The sequence below is a fragment of the Crocuta crocuta genome, unplaced genomic scaffold (genome assembly GCF_008692635.1).
Source record: "Crocuta crocuta isolate KB4526 unplaced genomic scaffold, BGI_CrCroc_1.0 scaffold10, whole genome shotgun sequence".
NCBI classification, from domain to species: domain Eukaryota; kingdom Metazoa; phylum Chordata; class Mammalia; order Carnivora; family Hyaenidae; genus Crocuta; species Crocuta crocuta.
The window spans coordinates 4,379,491-4,401,801 of NW_027527551.1; the positions used below are offsets into that span (position 1 = coordinate 4,379,491).

The 22,311-nt window shown below is 42.7% G+C and overlaps 1 protein-coding gene across 1 annotated transcript in view; it reads right to left on the minus strand.

Moving 5' to 3' along the window:
- Positions 1 to 22,311, minus strand: part of SLC35F4 (solute carrier family 35 member F4) — a 234,140-nt gene that overhangs the window by 16,193 nt on the left and 195,636 nt on the right. Inside the window, exons 2-4 of the mRNA XM_077769389.1 lie at positions 11,826 to 12,011; positions 7,140 to 7,437; positions 1,099 to 1,318 (exon numbers count right to left, since the gene is read on the minus strand). Coding sequence (XP_077625515.1) covers positions 1,099 to 1,318; positions 7,140 to 7,437; positions 11,826 to 12,011 — 704 coding nt within the window. The remainder of the gene's footprint in view (positions 1 to 1,098; positions 1,319 to 7,139; positions 7,438 to 11,825; positions 12,012 to 22,311) is intronic.

Consider the following 22,311-nt stretch of genomic DNA (forward strand, 5'->3'; position numbering starts at 1 on the left):
CCCAGGTGCCCTTCTCATTTTGCATTCTTCTACTGTAGCTTTCCACTTCTGGTTCATATCAAGCTTCGGTTCTGAATTTCTGAGTAGTATCTTCCAAGATATAATCAGAATTTGCTGACTATTAAAAAGAAGTTTTAAGGGTTAATGGCTGTCATCAACTCTCTAATATTAATTTCAGCAATTAGGGAGACAAGGACCCTGGAATCATTGCAATAAGAATAATATTTTGATAGCAAAATAGGTTTCAAACCCAGTCTTGGACATCTCTTTCAGAGAACAATAATTGTGCGATGTGTATCTTCTGGGAAAAGGCATTTCATTTATACCTCTTTCTAAAGAATTATTTTCTCAATATTTTCATCATGGTGGCATTCCAGATTACATGAAGTCTCCTTAAACCTTCATGGCTTTCAATCAATCTAACATAGAATAAGCATACAAAATAAAATTTTTAAAAAAAGTCCATATCACTTCAGAAAGGAATAAACTCAGAACTGAAGTGGTTAGCGGAAGTTTAATACAGTTCAATTAAGGATCTGTGCCCCAAAGTACAAGTTGTTGCTTTCCGTTCCATTTCTGGATTAGTCACACTAGATATATAGCCACTTTTAACAGCATTGTGCCATTACCAGTGACTTTAATTAATGTTTAGTAACCTTATCTACTTACACCAATGTTAATTAAGTCCATCTCAGGGTAGGGGGAGGGAAAACATGAGGGAGTTGTCCCAACGTATGTTGACTGAAAAAATAATCATAATCTTGGCTGTGGCTAATTTTCTCAGACCCTTTTCCCCCGAGGACAGAAGGAATTGATCATACCATTAATTCTAAGAAAAGAACTTATGTTCTCTATCTCTTTTAGTGCTTCCAGTCGCAATCAGCTGACTGGAGGGAGATCAGCCCAAGGGAGACCGTCTCCTTATCCTTTCACGATATTGTAACTGCCTGGGTGTCCAATCACATCTTCAAATCCTAATTTGTACTCAGAACCAATGGGGAAAGTTTTACAGAAATTTCATGAGACAGAGCAGCTCTCCTGATGCCAAGGATCTACAATTGCGGGCGGCCTCACACATTGAATCAAGTGTGCCATTACCCTCACTCCCATGAACCTGTCTTTCAGCACGATCCACGACAGCAAGAAGACAAAGGCTTTGTTACAACAGAACAGAGCAGAGACATCCGTGGCCGTCAGCTTCTTTAAAGCCAGTAAATACAGGTAATTAGTCAAAGTCCATAGAATAGAAAAGGGAGCAGTTCTTTTAAGAAAGAGCTTCAGTGTCAGACCATCTTCACCAAAAATCCGACTGCATTCCCTAGGAAAGAAAAAGAGGTTGTCAGGTATTAATTGTGACATATTTTGTGTTGTCTGACTCTTGACAGCCATTTTCTGGCAAGTGCACAAATGCCAATGCCCATCGTGCATCTGTGGAACTCCCTGTACCCAGGCCTCCCTTCTATGGGCCACCCCAGGGCAAAGGGCTCCATGGAAAAAAGCCCATATCTCTCCAGGCTCAGAGCAAAGGCCCTTTCCTATCTAGATGTTCTCTCAAGATGGCTGAGGCCGCCTTTCAGCTGAACATTCTCAGAGAATCCTGGAGAAATACAGAAATGAGTCGTTTTCAGAGTTACTATGAGAAGGGAGAGAAGGTTCTTTCCCAATGGGCAAATGCATTAGGACCAAGAGGGCCACTACTATGTGAACAGGTACAGACAACTTGCAGTTTCACATACCACAGAAAGCCACACACAGTTGGGGATTTTATTTTTCCTAAGAGACTATGCCTCTTTCTTACGTTTCTGCCCCGTGGACTAATTTGTTCTTCCTCTAGCATTTCTAAGACAGAAAAAAAAAAAAATGAAGAAAGCTTTTGTGATGGCCTCCAAATGGGAAAATAACTAAATAAAAAATCAAATGCAAGTTGTATTTATATGCACACGATTGGCTGTTTTGGAGGAATTACGTGAAATTATTGTGTAAAAAATAATCACTTCAGTTAAATCTTTGCTTTGTTTGATTTTTGACTATTTGATTGCATATATATTTTAAATGTTTATTTAATTTTTGAGAGAAAGAGAGAGACAGAGCCTGAGCAGGGGAGGGACACACAGATAGAGAGAGAGAGAGAGAGACAGAGACAGAGAGACAGAATCCGAAGAAGGCTCTAAGCCCTGAGCTGTCAGCACAGAGCCCAACACAGGACTTAAACCCAAAAACTATGAGATCATGACCTGAGCTGAAGTCAGACGCTTAACCCACTGAGCCACCCAGGAATCCCTGACTATTTGATTATTTAGCCCAGGTGCCATTTCAATCAAAATATTCAAACTAGTGATACAGACAAGCAATAATGATGTGATAGAATAACTGTTTATTTGACTATGGACTGAAAACAGGCTTGCCATTGGGATAACTCAGCTTTATTTTTTTCATTCAGTTGTTCATGAGCATCCAAGCATTTACTGGTCAACAATAATGTTCCAGGCAGTGTATTTTCAAGGATAGTAGAAATACCTTGTTTAAACAAGTCGCTAATGTTTGGATGGTTATAATGAATCTATTTACGTGGTTCTAGTTAGTACTCGCATTAGTTTTTCTTCTTTTTCTGAAGAGAAACAACTGTGCCTTAAAGTATTGCAAACCAAAGTAATCTCTAGACAATGCCTGCCTCACATGCATGAAGCAACTTACCCCAGAGGAGGGCCACATGGAAGGAGGGAGTGACAAAGTGGTGAGGCTCTAAGCACTGGAGTATGGCCTTCAGTGCCAAGTCTCCTGGCAAACGCTGCTTCCTGGCAGCTTAGAATGCTGGGAAATGTAGGCCAGCAAATCCAGGGAGGTTAAAAATGCATATTGCACATATAGAAACCTCTGTAATAGTTTTACTGTTTAAGTGGGAGACAATGAACAAGGAAGGATTTTTGTAAAATAAAAATGTGACTTAAGTGTGGGGCTCTTGATTTTGGCTCAGGTCATGATCTCACAGTTTCATTCGTGGATTTGAGCCCCGAGATGGGCTCTGGGCTGACAGGACGCAGCCTGCTTGGGATTCTCTCTCTCCCCCTCTCTCTGCCCCTCCCCCACTTGCACTCCCACATGCTCACGTGCTGTCTCTCCCAAAATAAATAAACTTTTTTAAAAAATGTGATTTCTTGAAGGTAAATTTTAACTTGAAAGAGGCAAGACTTCAAGGAAGGGATGAAATAACCTAAAAACAAAGTCTTCCGTAAAGTAAACAGAGTTTCGCACAGCTCACACACACACAGAAATGGACGGTGTCTCTCAAGCCATGCAGCCATGGGGATACACTGAATCAGATCCACACACAGAACAAGCAGCAGTTTTCACGGGACATATGGTAGGCGTTTTGCATTCTCTTTGTCCTCACAGAGGGATCTGCTCTGTGAGAAAGTCTGTCGGAGAGAGCTGGCTGGCACTCAGAGTCGCAGGCTCATCCTGACCTCTATAACTACTAAAAGGCTTTGCATTTATTTTAATTTTTAAACATATTCTTATATATATTTTTTCAATGCTTCTTTTTGAGAGAGAGAGAGAGAGAGTGAGCATGAGCGGGGGAGGGGCAGACAGAGGGGGACAGAGGATTGGAAGCAGGCTCGCGCTGACAGCAGAGAGCCCAGTGCTGTCACAAACCCCAGAGATCATGACCTGAGTCAAAGTCAGTCGACTGATTGAGTCACCCAAGCACCCCTCAAGTGGCTTTTTAAATACACATTTATGAAGAACCACAACAAACTCATTTCTGGTGAAAGGATTTCTTTTCCCATGTTCTTCCTTCCCCAGAGCCCACCATCTTGCTGGGTTGAGTGCTCTCAAGCAAAGACTTTGAATGCAGGAGAGGCACATTCTGAACTCACAGGGAGGCACGGGGACAGGGAGAGCCCCTCCCCCGGAGGAGCAGAGACGTCCTTTCACCTGTCTCATCCTGTCCCCTCTCTGGTGTTGGCTTCCTTATTGTGCCCTTCTTTCTCCCTCCCCTCACTGCCAACCTTCTCCCCGTTTGTCACTGCTAGAGCAGGAATTAAAAATGCTCTCCATTCAAACACCAGGTCACCCGTGTAGAACCTTATGCTTTGTAAGCATTAAGTGCTAAGAAATGGGAAAATTCAAAAAAGAAAAGATTTCTACCAATAAGCAAGTAACAGTGGGTCTCTCCTTGGAACGATGAGATCAGAATTTCTAGACAAGAGGCAGTGATGGGTGGTAAAGCTGAGACTGAAGTTTAGAAGATGGGGGACACTAACAATTTAATTATGTTCAACATTGTTACAGCACCTAGTAGTTACTGAATCCCTTCTGTATGTCAGATGACATCTTAAGCATATTTCATAGGTGGCTGACATAGATAAATATATCTTCGGCTCTAGTTTCATGTTTTCTAGAGAGATTTTTTTCCTTTAAGGAAACACCCCTGTGACAACTATGGTTTTATAAATTTTCTCTTATGAAATTTCAAATTCACTTGACACAATTAAATTGTCTTCATGGTTTGTAAACAGAATAAGTGTAATATCCGAAACTATTTCCCAATGCACAATTCCTACAATCTAGAGCTGATACATTATTGAAAATTCTTTTGAGGTTGGTGGTAAGGGAAACACTGAAAATGCCTTCGTACTGTTCAAGAGAAAATGAGAAAATAGAGGGTCTGGTGCAATGGGACAAATTCTGTCTCCAGTCTCATACGCTACCTCCATTTCCCCCTTGTTCTGCCACAAGAGCTTCGTGGAGTGCTTTCTTGGCAGATGGTGTTAATGAGTCTATGGGGAAAAAAGATCAAGGATCTTAGGATTTTCTGGCGATGTTTACCTCTCATACGGAGGGGACCCCTGGAGAATATTCTCTTCGAAGACAATGTTTTCTGCTTGACAGTAAAAGCGCTTTGATTCAGCTTCAGAAGTGGTCAAGTTCACTCTACCTGCACTAACAGGTGGGGATGTCTTGTCAAATCACAGGTCTCCCTAAATTCAGAGTGAGTCAGACATGAGAGATGTGGTGGGGATGAGACTCATTTCCCAAAACAACATTTCTGTCGGCAGCAGCCTCTCAGTGTAATGTGTTATCTTAAATAAAACCAGCTTGTCTTGCTTTGAGATGTTCTGAGGGACTACATCCCATACTAAACTTTTGTTGTTTTTTTTAAATATATTTTTTTTTATTTAATTCTAGGAGAGAGAGAGAGAGAGAGCGTGAGCAGAGGAGGGTCAGAGAGAGAGGGAGTCACAGACTGAAACAGGCTCCAGGCTCTGAGCTGGCAGTCAACACAGAGCCCGATGCGGGGCTCGAACCCACGAACCGCGAGATCATGACCCAAGCGAAAGTCGGGCGCTTAACCGACTAAGCCACCCAGGCGCCCCAAAACTTTTGTTGTTTTTATCAGCATGTCTAAACTGTAGGAGCGTTGGAGTAAAACATGTGCTATGGGTAAACTATTTTCAGACAGGGAGAATTTTAGTCTGATACTCATGCCCCCTACAATCGCTTATTAAATGCTGTTATTAAAAAGACTTTATGCCCCGGGGTGCCTGGGTGGCTCAGTCAGTTAAACATCCGATTTCGGCTCAGGTCATGATATCGCAGTTCGTGAGTTCGAATCCCACATTGGGCTCTGTGCTGACAGCTCAGAGTCTAGAGCCTGATTCAGATTCTGTATCTCCCTCTCAGCCCCTCCCCTGCTCACACACACACACTCTCTCTCTTTCTCTCAAAAATAAATAAACATTTAAAACAAAATTTAGAAAAGAGACCTATTCCCCAAGATCATGTCTATTTTGATGGGAGTCAAATACAAAATCTCTTTAGCAGTCACAAACAGCTGTAAGACTTATTCTTTTCCTTCGAATCAGAAAACATTTATTTTTTTATAAATTGGTTTTGTTCAATTTTAATTCAATTATCATGGATACCGTGGAAAATCAGTTCGCAGTGTGCCTTTAACATTCCAGGGTACTTCCAAGCTGGTGATAGAAAATGGAAGTTGAAAATGCACGCTTTGCGGTTTATCTGATAATTCACTGCCTTTCAGGAAGCACGGGGCAAGAAAGAAATGTTATTTTGGCTTCTGCACAATGAATTTATTGTCATTCTACAAGGAACAATAAGCTGGTGTGGAGAACTGTCCCTCTCCCATTGGGTGCTGCTCAGGGAGGTACTGCCAGCTTCCCGAGCTTTCCAAGATGGGGTGGCAGAAGCCAAGTTCAGCACGGAGCAACTACTGGAACCATGGCACTACCAAGTTCAGAGCCGGTGAACCAATGGTGAACCAACAGTGAAGGCCCCATGTGCTCCTAGCCAGCAAAGAATGACATCTTCTAAACCATCAGGGCCAAACTTCCATTTCCATGAAACCAGGTCACTTTATCTGATTAGGCACCACAGCATCCAGAATACTGAGAAAGTGTTTTTACAACAATTATCCTTATGAATACAATTCTTTTTTTTCTGGGCTTGAGACACTGGGGTATTCTTTTAAAACATGACTTTCAGGGGCACCTGGGTGGCTCAGTCGGTTGAGCTTCTGACTTCGGCTCAGGTCATGATCTCACAGCTCGTGAGTCTGAGCTCTGCGTCTGGCTCTTTGCTGACAGTTCAGAGCCTGGAACCTGCTTTGGATTCTGTGTCTCCCTCTCTCTCTGCACCTCCCCCGCTCACATTCTGTCTCTCTGTCTCTCAAAAACGAATAAAAGTTTAAAAATATTTTTAAAAACCCACATGACTTTCAGAGATAATTCTGGATTGAAATCTGGGTTCTGTTATCTAGAAGTATGTGACCTTGGATAAGTCATGTAATCTTCCTAAACCTGTTTCCTCTCATGTTAAAATGGGAATAATAACACCACCTTCAAAGGTAGATGCTACCACCAATGATGATTACTTAAGATAAGATCTGCAAAAGCACCAGCACAGTGCCTGGCATGTTGTGGACATTCAACAATTTTTTGAGTGGGGGGCGCTGATTCTTTTTCCTAGTGCTCAGGTATTCATTACCAACCCTAGATCCAAGCTCTCCACATTCCCCAAGTCCACTCAGTTCATATACCAAAGAGATGCAGTTATGGCTCTATTCATGAAATTATTTTGAAACCTCTCGTACTGGGGCTGTTTTACATGAAACCTACCTGAATTTTTTCATCGGAGACTGTTTTTCTTGAGCGGTGGCTAGATGACCAGAATAATAGACTGGGAAAAACATAATGTTCCAGTTTGTTGAAAACCAAGTCATGAAAAATGGACAGTAGAAGTTCTTGTAAGTAATTTTTACAATCTGTGTGGTTCCGACCCAAGACGATGACACTGACAAGATGATCAAGAGTCCCCAGACGGCCTTCAGAACCATCGATGTGCACGACTGGCAGCGAGCCTTGATTCTGTTTTCTTGGCTGCTGTTCTCAGGATGAGTCTGTGTTCCATCATCCCCTGAAAACAGGAAAGGAATACAAATGTGTAGAAATCAGGTTATAAAACAGCAACCAAGGAGGCAAACAATAGAATTACCAGGGTCGGTCGGTCTTCCTTCCTGCCTGCCTTCCTTCCTTCCTTCCTTCCCCCCTTCCTTCCTTCCCTCCCTCCCTTCCTTCCTTCCTTCCTTCCTTCCTCTCTCTCTCTCTTTTGTCATCATTTAAAGAGACTAATAACTCTGGCTCACTTTCTCTCCAGAATCTTACTCTGTAAGGTACAGTATGTATCTCATCCCCCACCCAAGCCATGACAATGATCATGAGCTTAGAGATGCTACACTGTCCTTCTATGTATCCTACCCACTTCCTTGTGAAAACATTACATATTTCTGCCCCCAAAGACTTTGGCCTTGGCCCCATGACCTGCTTTATCTAATCAAATGTGAACAGGGAGATGTGACATATGCCACCGCCCAGCAGAACCATTAAGAGGCATGACAAGGTCCCACTAAACTCTCTTGCTCTTCTTCTCCATCCCTAGAATGGAAATTCCCAAATAGGATCTGTCTTTTCAGCCTCTGTGAGAGAATGAGCAGAACCCAACCAAAGCAGCCTTGTATCTGCTGACATGAAAAGTAAGGGAGAAATAAATATTTGTTGTTAAAATCCGCAGAGGTGTTTTTCATTTTGTTTTTTGATTTTCTGAAACTGCAGCAAAGCTGACTATTAAATTAAAGAGCCATGAGCCCCAAGAACAGGGCAAATCCTGACTACACAAAATCATTTCCCACCTCAGAACAAATTACCATTTAATGCATTTCTGGGAGCACAATGAGTTCAGCTTTGTATCTTTCCACTTACTAAGAAAATTCAGTAGCATTTTTTTAAATATTAAAATAGTCAACACTCTCTGAGACAATCATAAAGGTCTTCTCCCTTGATAGAGAAAACAAGGTCAACACAATAACTTAATTCACCTGTCAGGAAGCTAAAAGGGAGCAGAGGTCATCCTGAATCCCCAAGCTGAGATCCCAGGTGGTAGAATCCTGAGGGAAGGGAGGCAGAATTGTCTGCAAGTTCTCTCCTGTCTCCAGGTACCTCCTTTGAGCACAAGGTTGATCCTAAGTGTTAAGAAAGTGGTGTGGCCCACAGATTCCAAGTGGGAGTGGATGGTCATCATTTACCTTCCGGAACCTGCTGACTCTCTTGTGCTGAACTACATTCCTCCTCTTTCTTAATGAGCCAGGCATGACTGCCCCACTGGGGTGAGAACTCTCACACAGCTAAGGCTTTATGATATAATTATTTGGGGAGGGGGGTAGCAAGCCTTGAAGGTGAATTCTGTATTGGGGAATATAAACCAAGTAATGACAAACACAGCAAGTATTGCATGACTTCCGAGTCTTATAAACAGTACTGAATTCTCAGGGCCGGGGCCTCTAGAAGATGAAAACTGGTGTTCTTTTATTTATGTATGCCACAAAATCCTACAGAGATTACCAGGAGCTGGTTAGCTAGCTGGGTTCCAGGGGTCCAAATATGAAAGACGTGAGCTCACAGCCCAGTGGAAAGCCAGAAAACACATTCAATACACAGGCCAAAGATGATAGATACTAGGCAGAGGAGAAGCACTAGTTAAGGGATACGGTGGGAAGTGATCAGGAGAAACTGCCATGATGCAGTGACATTGACCTGAGTCTCGAAGTGTGAGCTAGCTAGCTCCCTTTACGGTGTGTAGATAATACCTGCCACTGATAACCACTCTGCAAATCCCCCCTCCCCCCACAGCCATGTGGCTTCTGCAGAGAGCAGAGGGGAAAAAATAAAATGAGTAAGAGAGTAGAATAAGAGACTCTTGTGTTGGGAGGCTGGGAACGAAACATTAACCTACCCAGTTAAGTAGGTATTATCACTCCCATTTTACAGATGAAAAAACTGAGACTCGTGTTAAAGGTTATCCAAGTTGAATCCAAGTCAGCATGACTCTAGGGTCCAAATCTTGTAGTCTGAACACTCATTCTGTCTAGGTTCCAGCACTGGAAGTTTCAGAAATGATTTGGAGAAACATTTCTGCTTCCTGATGGGAATGGTAGTCTTGCATGAAGCTTAAGAGGAGTGATACCTAAGAGAAAGGTGCGCTCTCTACGACGTTTCAGATTACTTAGTTCTCAGGGACTATCTCAAAAAGGAGGAATGATTCTACAGAGATTCTCAGTATCCCTTTAAGTTGACATCTGCCTTCACTGTCCCCTTCTTTGAAGGTTGCTTGATGCCACCATCATACCATGAACAGTACTTTTGATGACACCAGTAGCCATCTGAATCCCTCCATAGCATTGAGCCATTCTTCTGCTAACCAGATGTAATTGCTGCCAATCTTTAATTTCACCACCTATCAATACCCTAGAAAGACTGGGTCTCCAGAGCTGTTTTATTTTTCTGGTCATTTAAAGTTTTCTATAGTCCTGCTTAGATTTGTGGTCTTGTATATATCATTCAAACTGATATACCAGACATTCCATCCACTACTCTGAACCTGGATTAGAGCCATTAGTGGTAGAGGCCACTGGAATTTGGACACATGAGTAAAACCACTGTATGGCCCTGAGCACATGTCTGATTCCAGTCTTAGCTTCTTTATCTGTCAAACAGTGATAATATTTGCCTCATGGGATTTGTTCTGAGGTTAAGTACAGAGCATTTCTGAAAGCATGGTGAGCTGCTCTTCAGATTATTTCCCTTTTCTCTTTTTTCTTTGGTGCCCTGGAATATCCCGAAGGGCCTTATGAGTCATCCCAGAAAGAGTAAATTATGTCCCATGTGATCTTTCATGGTATAGCCTTTAACATGTGTAGTTTGCATATGATAGATACGGCAAGTCTTTATTAATCAGAATATTTAATTTGTAGTTTGCATATGATGGATACGGCAAGTCTTTATTAACCAGAATATTTAATTAACTGGAACATTCTATCCTGCAGATAACTGGGACAATAGGAATATTACTGCAACTTATTAAAGCCAATTAAAATTTTCTGAAGATTTATGATGTCATTTTCTTCATTTTTTAAAAAAAATAGCCTTAGCCTTAGGGTCAATAGTTGATGCTATAGTATTTTAAAATATTGCCACTTTTTGAAAAAATATCTTTTCTTATATAAATAAAAACCTCTTCTCAAATGAGTAGAACCCTAGAAGAGGCTTTCATATTTCCTGTGTACCTTTGTTTACTGTCCCCCATTCCTAACCGAGTCCCCTGAGTTTCCATTTCTCTCTTGTTTATTTTTTTAAGCCAGTTTTCTCAAAGTCTTGTTGTGTTTTCAACTAACCATTTATTTTGGATGGAGTATTTTGTTGGTGGTTTTTTTTTTTTTGCTGTTTTATTATTTTTTTAAGGATGCAAGAGATTTTAATGTTACTGATCAAGTGGAAGGACTGAGTGAAAGGAGAGATTGAAAATGCAGGTGGAAAGAGATGGAGAGGAGGTGATCATGGACACAGAAAAGGAGTTCACATCGGAAAGGTAGGAACGCACACATTAAAGGTGGTCCCAAAAATGATGGTCATTGGCAAACAAAAGAATGGAGACATTGAGGCAGAGAGGAAAGCATCTGCTGGCAGACATCGTTTTGTTCTTTTCAGAAACGGAAGTGTGGTCATGTGATGAAAGGAAGTGAGTATGAACTGGGTACTTGAGCACATAATACATACTCCGGGGAAGGCAATAAGGTGTCTACCACCAAGAAGTACCAGCATGGGCAACAGACTAGTTGACTCAGCTCCATTTGGAAATTATAAATTTGCTGGGAAACTCCTGGATCTAGTTATGAGATTTATCTAGCATTTCCAGTAACCACAACCCAACCCGGGAGTTGCTGAGTGTGGTCAAATGGATGTGAGGAAAATGTAGAGGACTTGACTATTTAGTTAAATGCTTATCAGGGAGGCAGGCAGTGTCCTGAAGGTGTAAAACTTGGGAAACTAGAAGGGCTCCAAAGACCGGCAGTCCTGACAAGCACAAAAGCAGAGTCTGTGATTTTACTAAAAGTGTTTTCTTTCTTCTTGGAGTGGGAGTGCGCTCTCAGTGAATCCTGGGGCTGAGATCAAGCATGCTGGCTTTTGACATCTTCAAGATGAGAAAACTAGTTACCTTATAAACTTAATAGGGTGTCACTGTTTAATCATGTGGTTCACCCTTCAATAGCAGGTTTTGGTATTCAGTTTCTCTGCTACACTGTATCTATACATGTCCCTTCTTGCTTCTCCTCCCACGTGACAAACTTTCCTCACTCCCGCTCCTCGGAGTCCATGTGACATCCTGCATTCTGGGCCAATGGTGCCATCTTTCATGGCTGGTTCGAAGGTTACCTAGATGTACTGTTATTTAAGAGGAGGTCACCAGCTTACCTGTTCTGTTCTGCCTTTCGACTCTATGTCCGCAAACTCCAGAAGATCCTCGGCTCTGAAGTTCAAGAATAGGAGCGGAAGAATCTTCGGTGACAGCGAGAGGGGACAGTTGCCTACTGATGCCACTGTGTGAGCTGGGGCAGTTGGCTCCTGGTTTACATCGAGTAACTGATGATCTGGAGGTACCTGGGAAGAAAGAGTTCACACCAGTTTGAGAACCTCCCAGAAGAAAAACTGGAAACCAATTTTGTTCACGTTTATTTTTATTTTTTTAAGTAGGCTCCAAGTAGGCTCCAATGCAGGGCTTGAACTCACAACCCTGAGGTCAAGATCTGAGCTGAGATCAAGAGCCAGACGCTTAACCAAATGAGCCACCCAGGTGCCCTGGAACAAGATTTTAAATGCCCTGGCAGTAAAATACATGACAGCAGCAATCACAGCCCTGATGGGACTTTCCTTGAGCCCATTTCTAATTTTATCAGAGGGGTTCCTAAAAAGAAGATTCTACATTGGCACCATCTGTGTCCCTAAGATGAAGGTTGAAGATTTATCTTTTTAAATAAATCTGTCAACCAAAAATGAAATGGTGCTTGGTCTGAATACATCTGTCCTGAATCAGAACTCCTAACACAGTCAGTTTCCCTCTCTTGAGGGGTGTCGTGCTGGCTTCCTCCCTGTTCTTTCTAAGGTTGGCTGTTGAATGCCTAACTAGTGAAAGTGCCAACAGTGACTCAGATCAAGTCCACTCTGTGCTTTTCCATCGGATTAGTCACCAAAATTCATTCAATTTGGTTGTGTCTCCTCAATCAGCTCTGGCCTCTATCCACTCTTCCAGATGAAAACCCAGGCCTCAGGATCCTGCACGGGCTAAGCCGCTCCCAGTCCTGATTAATCTGCCATGGACACCACTCCCCTAACCCCCACCCAGGGTTGGCTTCCTGGACCTGCAGCTGGTGCGGTCACACGGGGTGCTGTGCTTCTTCAGAAGGACCCCACACCCTCCACCCGTCTCCAAAGTCCATAGTTGCCACGTGGAAATTCTTTTACCTTTCAGTTTGTGTTTTGTGACTTCTTTTTTTTTTTTTTTAAAGTTTATTTACTTTTGAGAGAGAGCATGTGTGAGTGAGCATGAGAAGAGGAGAGGCAGAGAGAGAAGAGTCAGAGAATCCCAAGCAGGCTCCATGTGTCAGTGCTGAGCCCGATGCGGGGCTTAAACTCACGAACTGTGAGTTCATGACCCAAAATGAAATCAAGAGTGGGTCGCTTAACTAGTGAGCCAGCCAGGCACCCCTGTAAGTGACTTCTGATGGGATGATGGCTTGGAGCCCCAGCTCAGGCTTAGTCTTGCCTCCCTTTGTCTCCCCACCTCCTGGCGGGAGTTTTCAGCCACCACTCCTGGGTCCTTGCTCAGCAACCGCACAGGGTCCTGGGTACTGGTATGGTGAGTGTTAGGATCTCAGGGTGAGACTCCCAGTGTCTGTGGGGGCCTGCACTCACCCAGCAAGTATCCCTGGGTCCAAGGGAGCCCATGTTAAATAGCAAATATAAAATACCTTGGTAAGTAGGAAGAGACAGAGACAGAGATAGAGAGAGACAGGGAGAGAGAACATAAGACAGGAAAAAACCATTTTCTGCTTTCTGAATAAGGGGCTCTACATTTTCACTTGGCACTAGGACTTCAAATTACATAGCTAACCCTGCCCCCACCTCAATACTCCATCCCAGCAAGGCTGGTTCTGGCTGTGTTACGACACCTTACCTTTAGTACTGATAGCTGTAAGCCTTTAACTGGGTTGTTCCTCTACCTGGAACATTCTGAATCTACCCAAGCCTTCAGACACTAAGATCAAATCCTGATCGATTCATTTAGCCTTTGCTGTTAAATCACTTGCATCTACACTTTCTTTGAACTTTTCCTGACTGAGCTCATGTTGACAGCAGTCATGTACTAGCTGCCCCAGTGCTTCATTTTCTCATGTGCAAATGCTTAACTCCATCTGCAGAAGCTGCCTGATGTCAGAGACTGCGTTCTACACACTCTCACTCTTTTTTTGTTTTTTAAATTTTTATTTATTTCTAGGAGAGAGAGAGGGAGAGACAGCGTGAGCAGGGGAGGGTCAGAGAGAGAGGGAGATACGGACTCTGAAATAGGCTCCAGGCTCTGAGCTGGCAGTCAGCACAGAGCCCGACGCGGGGCTCAAACCCACGAACCGCGAGATCATGACCTAAGCGAAAGTCGGTCGCTTAACCGACTAAGCCACCCAGGCGCCCCCTACACACTCTCACTCTTGCTCGCTCGCAATGAACGTTTAATTTTGAAATAATTGTGTATTTACAGAAAAATTGGAAAGATAGTTCAAAGAGTTCCCATATGCTCTTCACCCAGGTTCCTCTAATGTTACCATCTTGCACCCCCTGGTGCATTTGTCAAAATGAAGAGATTAATATTGGTAAGTACTATTGACCACATTCCAGATGTTCTTTGGATTTCACCAGCTTTATCACCAATGACCTTTTCCTGTTCCAGGACTCCACCCAGGAGGACCCCACATTACATTCAGCCATCATGTCTCCTTAACTGCCTAGGTTTGTTCCCAGAGTACATTTATTTTTCCTTGTAAGTTGGGAGTGTCTCTATTTCAGTGATACAAGGGGAAGAACAGAAGCTATTATCCGCTCTGGGTCATGGAGTCTGTATCTTGGCCTGGTGGTTCTGAGATGGTAGAAACCCACCAATGAAATGCAAAGTCTTGAAATAGCAATGACATGAATAATCACGCACTGTGTGAGTAATCACGTAAAGCAATCAAATCAGAACTTCAGGAAGCAGTGATGTCCAGAAAAAGAAAGCTTGAGTTCCTGAACCATCATCTTCTGCAAAAACCTAGCAGAACAGCAGAGTAACTTAGGTGCGAGTGTTAGTTCTGCTGTCCAGGCCTCCCCATCTTTGACAAAAGTGTATCCTGTTTCCTTTCCTTTTCCATTTTGCTCAATCTTGGGGAAAACAAATATAAGTATATAAAAATGGAATTAGCTATAGCATCTATTATTAAGTGTCTCAAGTTGCCCTAATTAAGATGTATTATATAATCTTGCATTTAAAAGAATAAAAAATGTATGACTACTCAAAAAAATCAATAGAATTACAGACCAATTACTATGCTTAAATTAATGCTATATTAATATTGTTATTATAAAAGTGTCCAAATGCATGAGGTTCCTATTTTACATATGCAAAATGTTTACTGTGACTTTCACATCTATGTTTCTTTTTCCAAAATGTTTTAAATGATTATTTATTTTTGAGAGAGTCAGAGTGTGAGTGGGAGGGGCAGAGAGAGAGGAAGGGAGACACAGAATCTGAAGCAGGCTCCAGGCTCTGAGCTGGCAGCGAAGAGCCTAATGTGGGGCTCGAACTCAAGAACCAGCGAGTTCATGACCTGAGCCAAAGTGGGCCACTTAACTGATTGAGCCACCCAGGCACCCCTCACAACTATGTTTCTAATTGAGTATTTCAAATTCAATGAAAAGAGTGTGTCTAAAATCCAGTGAACTCTCATTTATGTTCTTCAAGAGAGGCTGACACTCAGATACTCAGGAGTCATTTTTATCTTTCAAGTATTTTTCATAAATGAGTTGCGCCTTCTCATGTTTTCTTATGTGAATAGCAGGTTTCATTTTGTGATCATTCGGCAATTACAGGCAGAGAGGAGGAAGTCCAAAAATAGGCTAGGAAGCTAGTTGAGCAAGGACTGAGATAAAAGACTGGCCATAGACAGTAAGACATTGGTAAGTCACGTGCATCTGGGAGCATTGGACTTGTCAGCCAAACTAGTGATTTCTCTTGCTTCCTCATTTTCGCTGAAATGTTATGTCCTGGCTTCTGTACCTCCTGGTCCATAGGCAACACGGCTCAACACCCATTTTTTGCTGCAAATTGCCTCACACTCGTTGATTTATGGAAGAAATCTGAGAGCCACTGAGCCATTGGAGACATTGAAATCCTTGGGCTTAAACTTTAAACTTCAGAGCCAGGTCCAGAGGCAAGTTCAGGGCTTGGGCCATGAAACAGTCATCTCCAATCCCGGAAGCGAAAACACTGCCCCACGCTGCCCGGTCTTGTGCCACTCAATTAATATAAAGCCAGCTCTGACAGAAATAATATTCAGAATGTCACCTGGGATGCTCTCAAGGATCATAAATAAATCATATCTATTTTCCATGCCATAGTGAGTGCCTGGGCATCACAAATTCAGTTGGTGAACAGTGTTCAGACTTTAATAGGTATTGAGAGTACACTGTATCAGAAGTGATAGGTTGGAAGTCTCTCGTTAGTCACACCAGACGGCCCCCACTCTCCCTTGTAAAGACATCTGCTCATGTGAGCCATAGCAGTAGGGCCGTCTTGTGCCATTTTTCGTATCTGTCCCTGCATAATGATATAATTTCTTCATTTGCACTGGTTAGGCTCGGCATGCTCCCCAAATCAATTTAGCTCAACAAATAGTTATCAAGCACCGATTCCTGGGCAGGTATTGTGTCAGGGACAGGAGTTAGACAATGAAAACTACAAGGTCCCTGCCTGCATGGAGCTCTCAACATGGTACTGGAGTCAGACTTGGAACCAATTAACCATAATTTAACGTGAACTGGAGAACAAGAAGAAAGGGAGTGATTCAGTCTGCCTGGAGCAGGGAAGTCTCTATGGGTGGCTACATCAAAGCTGGCTTTGAACGATGAGCAGGGCTTTGCCAGGCAGAGTTCTAGGCTGAGACTAGGCAACAGAGTCAGAGGAAACCGCAGGACCAAATACTCAGAGGGGGAAAGAGCATGCTATGAAACAATGGTGAGATGAGCAACTCTAAGGAGATGAATTCTGAGTACTAACAAGCACTGAAAATCCTTTGAGGAGTGTTGTTCAGATGAAATGGTCCACAGAACGTATGCAATCAACGCACACTATTATAAGGAGAGATAAGCAGGTCAACAAAAATGACCACTAGCAGTACTGTAACAGTTAGAATGTCTGACTTCATATCACAGAAATCCAAACTCATTTGGTTTAAGCACAAATGGGAAGTTTTTAGGAGCTTAGCAACCAAGAGACAGGGCAGCCAGGAATGTCCCTAAACCTCAGGAACACCTGGGACGTGGGGCAGGGTGCAGACGGACAGTCCCCATCTCCCGCCGCAGGTGCCGGCTTCATGTCTTCTCACTTGGCCTCTGTTTGTCTTTCTCTGCAGAGCATTTAACCGTTTGAAGCTCCCAGCTTTCCAGTCTTGCAGCTTTAGCCCCCCTGGGAGAAATTTAGTTGCCCAGAGCCAAAAATCTTGAGGAAGGCTCTTGTGTCTCACACTGACGCCTGGTCCAGCTTCTGGGGCCAGAGATCACTGTGACAACACCAGGAAAGGGCGAGTGGGGCTGGGGAGACAGGGCCCTGGGCGTCTCCTTAGAAACCTCAAAGCAAGAAAGGCAAAGAGATGCTGAGTAAAGCAACTGCCTAACCAGAATGTAAGGTGTAGGGTTCTCAGATGACAACTTGAAAAGCCAAGCAATAAAAAGTAACTAGGAAAAGGTCTTTGGAAAATAAATGAGAAAGAAGCAACCTGGCAGGTAAGATTCTGCGTGAGCAAGCACAGATGACTTGGAAGATAATGGACCAGACTCTAAGATAGCATTCTAACCAAAGCCCTGCCGTTGACTCTCATCTCTCGTGAACACAAAAGATCAAGGACATATTTGGTTCTACTAAGCATTTATACTGAACAGTGAGCTGGAGATCGGATCCTCACTTGCCCCAAGCTCTGCTGCATACTTACCGAAATACCTAGGGTAGCCCTGATGCCCAAACACAACGACAGAGGTAATGAAAATACAGACGGCGATTAAACAGTCCTGGGGATGGAGGATGTGGGGGGTGGGGGTGGGAAGGAAAGTGGGGTGGGNGAGGCAGTATAGAGTTCTGGAAAGACTTCCCTGAAAGGCAGGACACCGATTGTCTATGTCTTCTCAGGTAAATCACTTGACCTCTCTTTGCCTGTATTCTTTATACTCTGAAATTTAATGTTTGAACAAAATGATTTCCTAAATCCCTGTNGAGGAAGTGATTGGAAAAATCTGGAAGGAGAGGCTTGCCTGAGATGAGCTATGACTTTTCATTAAGGTGGGTATCCAGCGGAGAGTTCCTGAAAATAGTCCTTTCCTTTGATATCTCTTAGGGACTCCCCAATGATGAGCACACCAAAGCCAGAGGGCAGGAGAGCCTATTTCTATTGTCCTTACAATCCACGTGCCACAAAGGAAGACAAGTAGAGAGAAGTTATGGGGCAGGTGGAAAAAGAATCTAGAGGGACAAAGGCATCTACATACCATGTTTCTACAATAATATTATAATCACAAAATTAGGGTCTAGACCACAAGATCTTCTAGCTTGAAGCTTCGTTGATTAATGATTCTTCCAACCAATCTCTTGAAAGTCATACTTTAAGCATAAAGCTAGCTTTGACTATATTCCAATAATCTTTTATAAGTGTGTTCCTTTCAAAATGCATGATCTTTCCTGCCAAGATGTTACAATCACTGAAGAAACATCAAAGACAGAAATATAATCCCGACTTTTGACTTGGAGTTGGTGGGAAGTCACAATGATCACTTTGACATTTTGTCTGATAAAAACCGATAAGATACCAACAATTCAACAAAAGCTTCCGTGAAAAGCCATATTTCAGCTTATTTTAAAAAAATCTTTAATGTTTATTCAGTTTTGAGAGACAGAGAGAGACAGAGCATGAGTGGGGGAGGAGCAGAGAGAGAGGGAGACACAGCATCTGAAGCAGGCTCCAGGCTCTGAGCTGTCAGCACAGAGCCCGATGTGGGGCTTGAACCCACTAACCATGAGATCATGACCTGGGCCAAAGTCAGGCGCTTGACAGACTGAGCCACCGAGGCGCCTCGCAGCTTATTTTTTAAAAACTCATATTCCATTAAGTNGTTCCGTGAAAAGCCATATTTCAGCTTATTTAAAAAAAAATTTTAATGTTTATTCAGTTTTGAGACAGAGAGAGACAGAGCATGAGTGGGGGAGGAGCAGAGAGAGAGGGAGACACAGCATCTGAAGCAGGCTCCAGGCTCTGAGCTGTCAGCACAGAGCCCGATGTGGGGCTTGAACCCACTAACCATGAGATCATGACCTGGGCCAAAGTCAGGCGCTTGACAGACTGAGCCACCGAGGCGCCTCGCAGCTTATTTTTTAAAAACTCATATTCCATTAAGTTACAATGGCAGCAAATATTCCTCATAGTGAGAGAATATTTATTGTCATCAGTATTGGTTGAGTTTTCATTGAAGTCCATATGGAATTTGGAAAAAAGTTACTCATTTATTAGGTAAACACTTATTCCTAGAATTATTGAAAGGGGTCAGCATGGTGGATGGTTAATACACAGGCAATATACCAACTTTCCATTTCAACTCTGCACTGCCATACCTTTTTTTNTTCTGGGTTGTTTCCTTTGCACTGCCATACCCTTTAAGGCCCAAAGCCTCCTGGAATAACACTGTTTTACTTACTAGTATTATTCACTCTCTGTAGCTCTGAACACTCTTGATTCATTTCATAGAAAAATTTCTCTTAAAATAACCTGGCTGTTGGTTATATTATCATCCATAATTTTTGTATCAAAAATCTTGATACAAAAGAAAAAAAGTCTTTTTTAAGACTTGGCAATTATCTTATTGTTAATTATCTTATTCAAGATGTAAATATGGAACATTTGGGTACCTATACATGCATATTAAAGTGACCTTTTAGGGGCGTCTCGGTGGCTCAATTGGTTAAGTGTCTGACTTCAGCTCAGGTCATGATCTCATGGTTTATGAGTTGGAGCCCCACGTTAGGCCCTATGCTGACAGCTCAGAGCCTAGAGCCTGCTTTGGATTCTGTGTCTCCCTCTCTCTCTGCCCCTCCCCTGCTTGTGCTCTGTGTCTCTCTTCCAAAAATAAACATTACAAAAAATTTTAGGGGCACCTGGTGGCACAGTCGGTTAAGCATCCGACTTTGGCTCACTCAGGTCATGGTCTCACGGTTCGTGGGTTCGAGCCCCATGTTTGGCTCTGTGCTGACGGCCAGCTCAGGACCTGGAGCCTGCTTCAGATTCTCTATCTCCCTCTCTCTCTGACCCTCCCCTGATCACGCTGTCTCTCTCACTCTCTCAGAAATAAATAAAACATTTAAAAAATTAAAAAAATTTTAAATAAAAAATTTAAAAATCTTTTAAAACTTCGTTCATTTTTATTTATCTAAAATATGTAACTAGAAGAAAGGACTAATCATTGTTATATTTCTGCTATACATGTCTTGTTCCTAAAACAGTATTAATTTATTCTATCTGGAATATAATTTGTTTTCTCTACCTATAACTAACTTTAAAACTAAAAAATATGTCACTTCTCCCTATTTTTACAATGTAAAAATAAAAGCGTCTAGCACTTAATTAACACCTACCATGTGCCAAGAGCTTTATGTATATGATCTCTAAACAACACAGTACTGTGGGGTGGACTTTACTATTCTTATTTTACAGAGAAGGAAAGTGAATCTTCGACAGCCCAAGTAAGGGTTTAAAAAGTTGAGGTCAGTTCCAAAGTCCATATTCTTCCCAATACATTTTGTTGCCCTCCCCATTTCAGCTAATCGGCACCGTTGAGCTCTTTCTGTATGTAGGGGGAAATCGTTCCATGGCTCAGAAAATAAGGACAATGATTGTTCAGAGAGATCAATTTCAGCCTGGACAGTTACAGAAGACTTAGCAGAGGAAGATGGGTTCCAGCAGATCTTAGAGCAGGGCAGGGTTTACACAGGCAGAGAGCCCGGAACGGCTTCCAACAAAGGAAAGTGGGGGCTTTGCCCTTTTAGTTGTTGAGAGCAAAAGAGGTATTTTGAAGAGGGGTGATGGGTTGGAAGACAGAACAAATAGAAGCTGGAAGGAAGACATCCAGCGGAAGTTGTTCAAGCAAAAACATGCTCTTTAAAGAGAGATGGGACTTCCCCTCTAGAAATGTGTACTGCAATGGGACCCTTTTTCCCCTGCTAAGATCCAGGCATTTACATGGTAAAAGTGGAAAGAACACCAATAATCATTGGATCTTTTGCTTGTAAACTGGTCATACTTATTCTTCATGGTCATGACCTCACCCTTGTTGTGTGATGCACCCAGAGCACACCCAACCCCAGGTGTAGGTCTGCCAGAGGGGCTCCATTCTTACTTAGGCAACCCATAGATTTGTCAAGCACATGTTCTGGATTTGTACTCTAAAGAGGATTTTGGGATCAACATGCATTTCTCCTGGCTCCCTTCTCCCAAATAACATATTATCCTTAACACTTGCTTGTTTAGATAATTTCTAGACCCATGTCTCCATCCAGTATCAAGCGTTTATTTCCTCAGTGCTGCTCAAAGTTGTCACCCTCCCCTCAGCTATGGCCACAATCATGCCCATATTTTATTAAGTCTAGAGTTGTTTTCCTAATTCCAGCTATCTCTTCTCTTGCCCACACTCAGTCTCTGACTACTCAGCCTTGTTACTCCGTACACCTTCTGTCATCTGGAGAGTTAGATTATAGGTTGACCTTGATGATTTTTGCTGAACATTTATAGATATCTGAAATAGATTTTTAAGTATTCCCAACATACCTAAGAAAGAACTTCAAATCTATTTGGCTGATCCTAGATATGAATCAGCAGAAATAGTACAAAATTGCCTTTAACATTTTTTTTGGTGATAGTCTCAGTCTTAAATAATTTCCCAGATGATAGAAAGTGTTTTTCACTGCAAAAGAACAAATAATGATTTTTTAAAACTCTCTAAGCCCCATTAACAACTCCCTGAATGTTTTTTAATGTGACTACCTTAGGCCTCTGTCCTACTTTTAACTGCTCAGTACTCAACTCACCTTCCACCCAAATTACATAAGTCTTGTTGGGAAAGTGCCCCATATCCCACAATGGAAGTCAAGGGAGGCTTTTAAAAAGTTACTTATTATTATTATTTTTTTTTATTTTAGAGAGAGCACAAGCAGGAAAGAGGGACAGAGGGGGGTGGGGGGAGAGAGAGAGAGAGAGGGAGAGACAGAGAGAATCTTAGCTTAAGCAGGCTCCAAGCTCAGCAGGGAGCCCTACAGGGGGCCCAATCCCATGACCCTGGGATCATGACCTGAGCCAAAATCAAGAGTCGGATGCTCAACTGACTGAGCCACCCAAGCATCCTCAAATGAGGCTTTTCAGGAAGTCTAATGCTCTCCCTGCCCCCTGCCTTCAACAATGGGGGACAGGCATGACTGGATTTCACCCCATCAAGCCCTCTTATTCAACACTATAAATCTCGAGAAACTAGGATGGTTAAAGTTCCATGAGCAACAGTGCCCGCTGGGTGTTGGGTTGTGATGGCAACAACAGCATCTCAGAGGGTCCCAGCTGCTTGGCTGTGA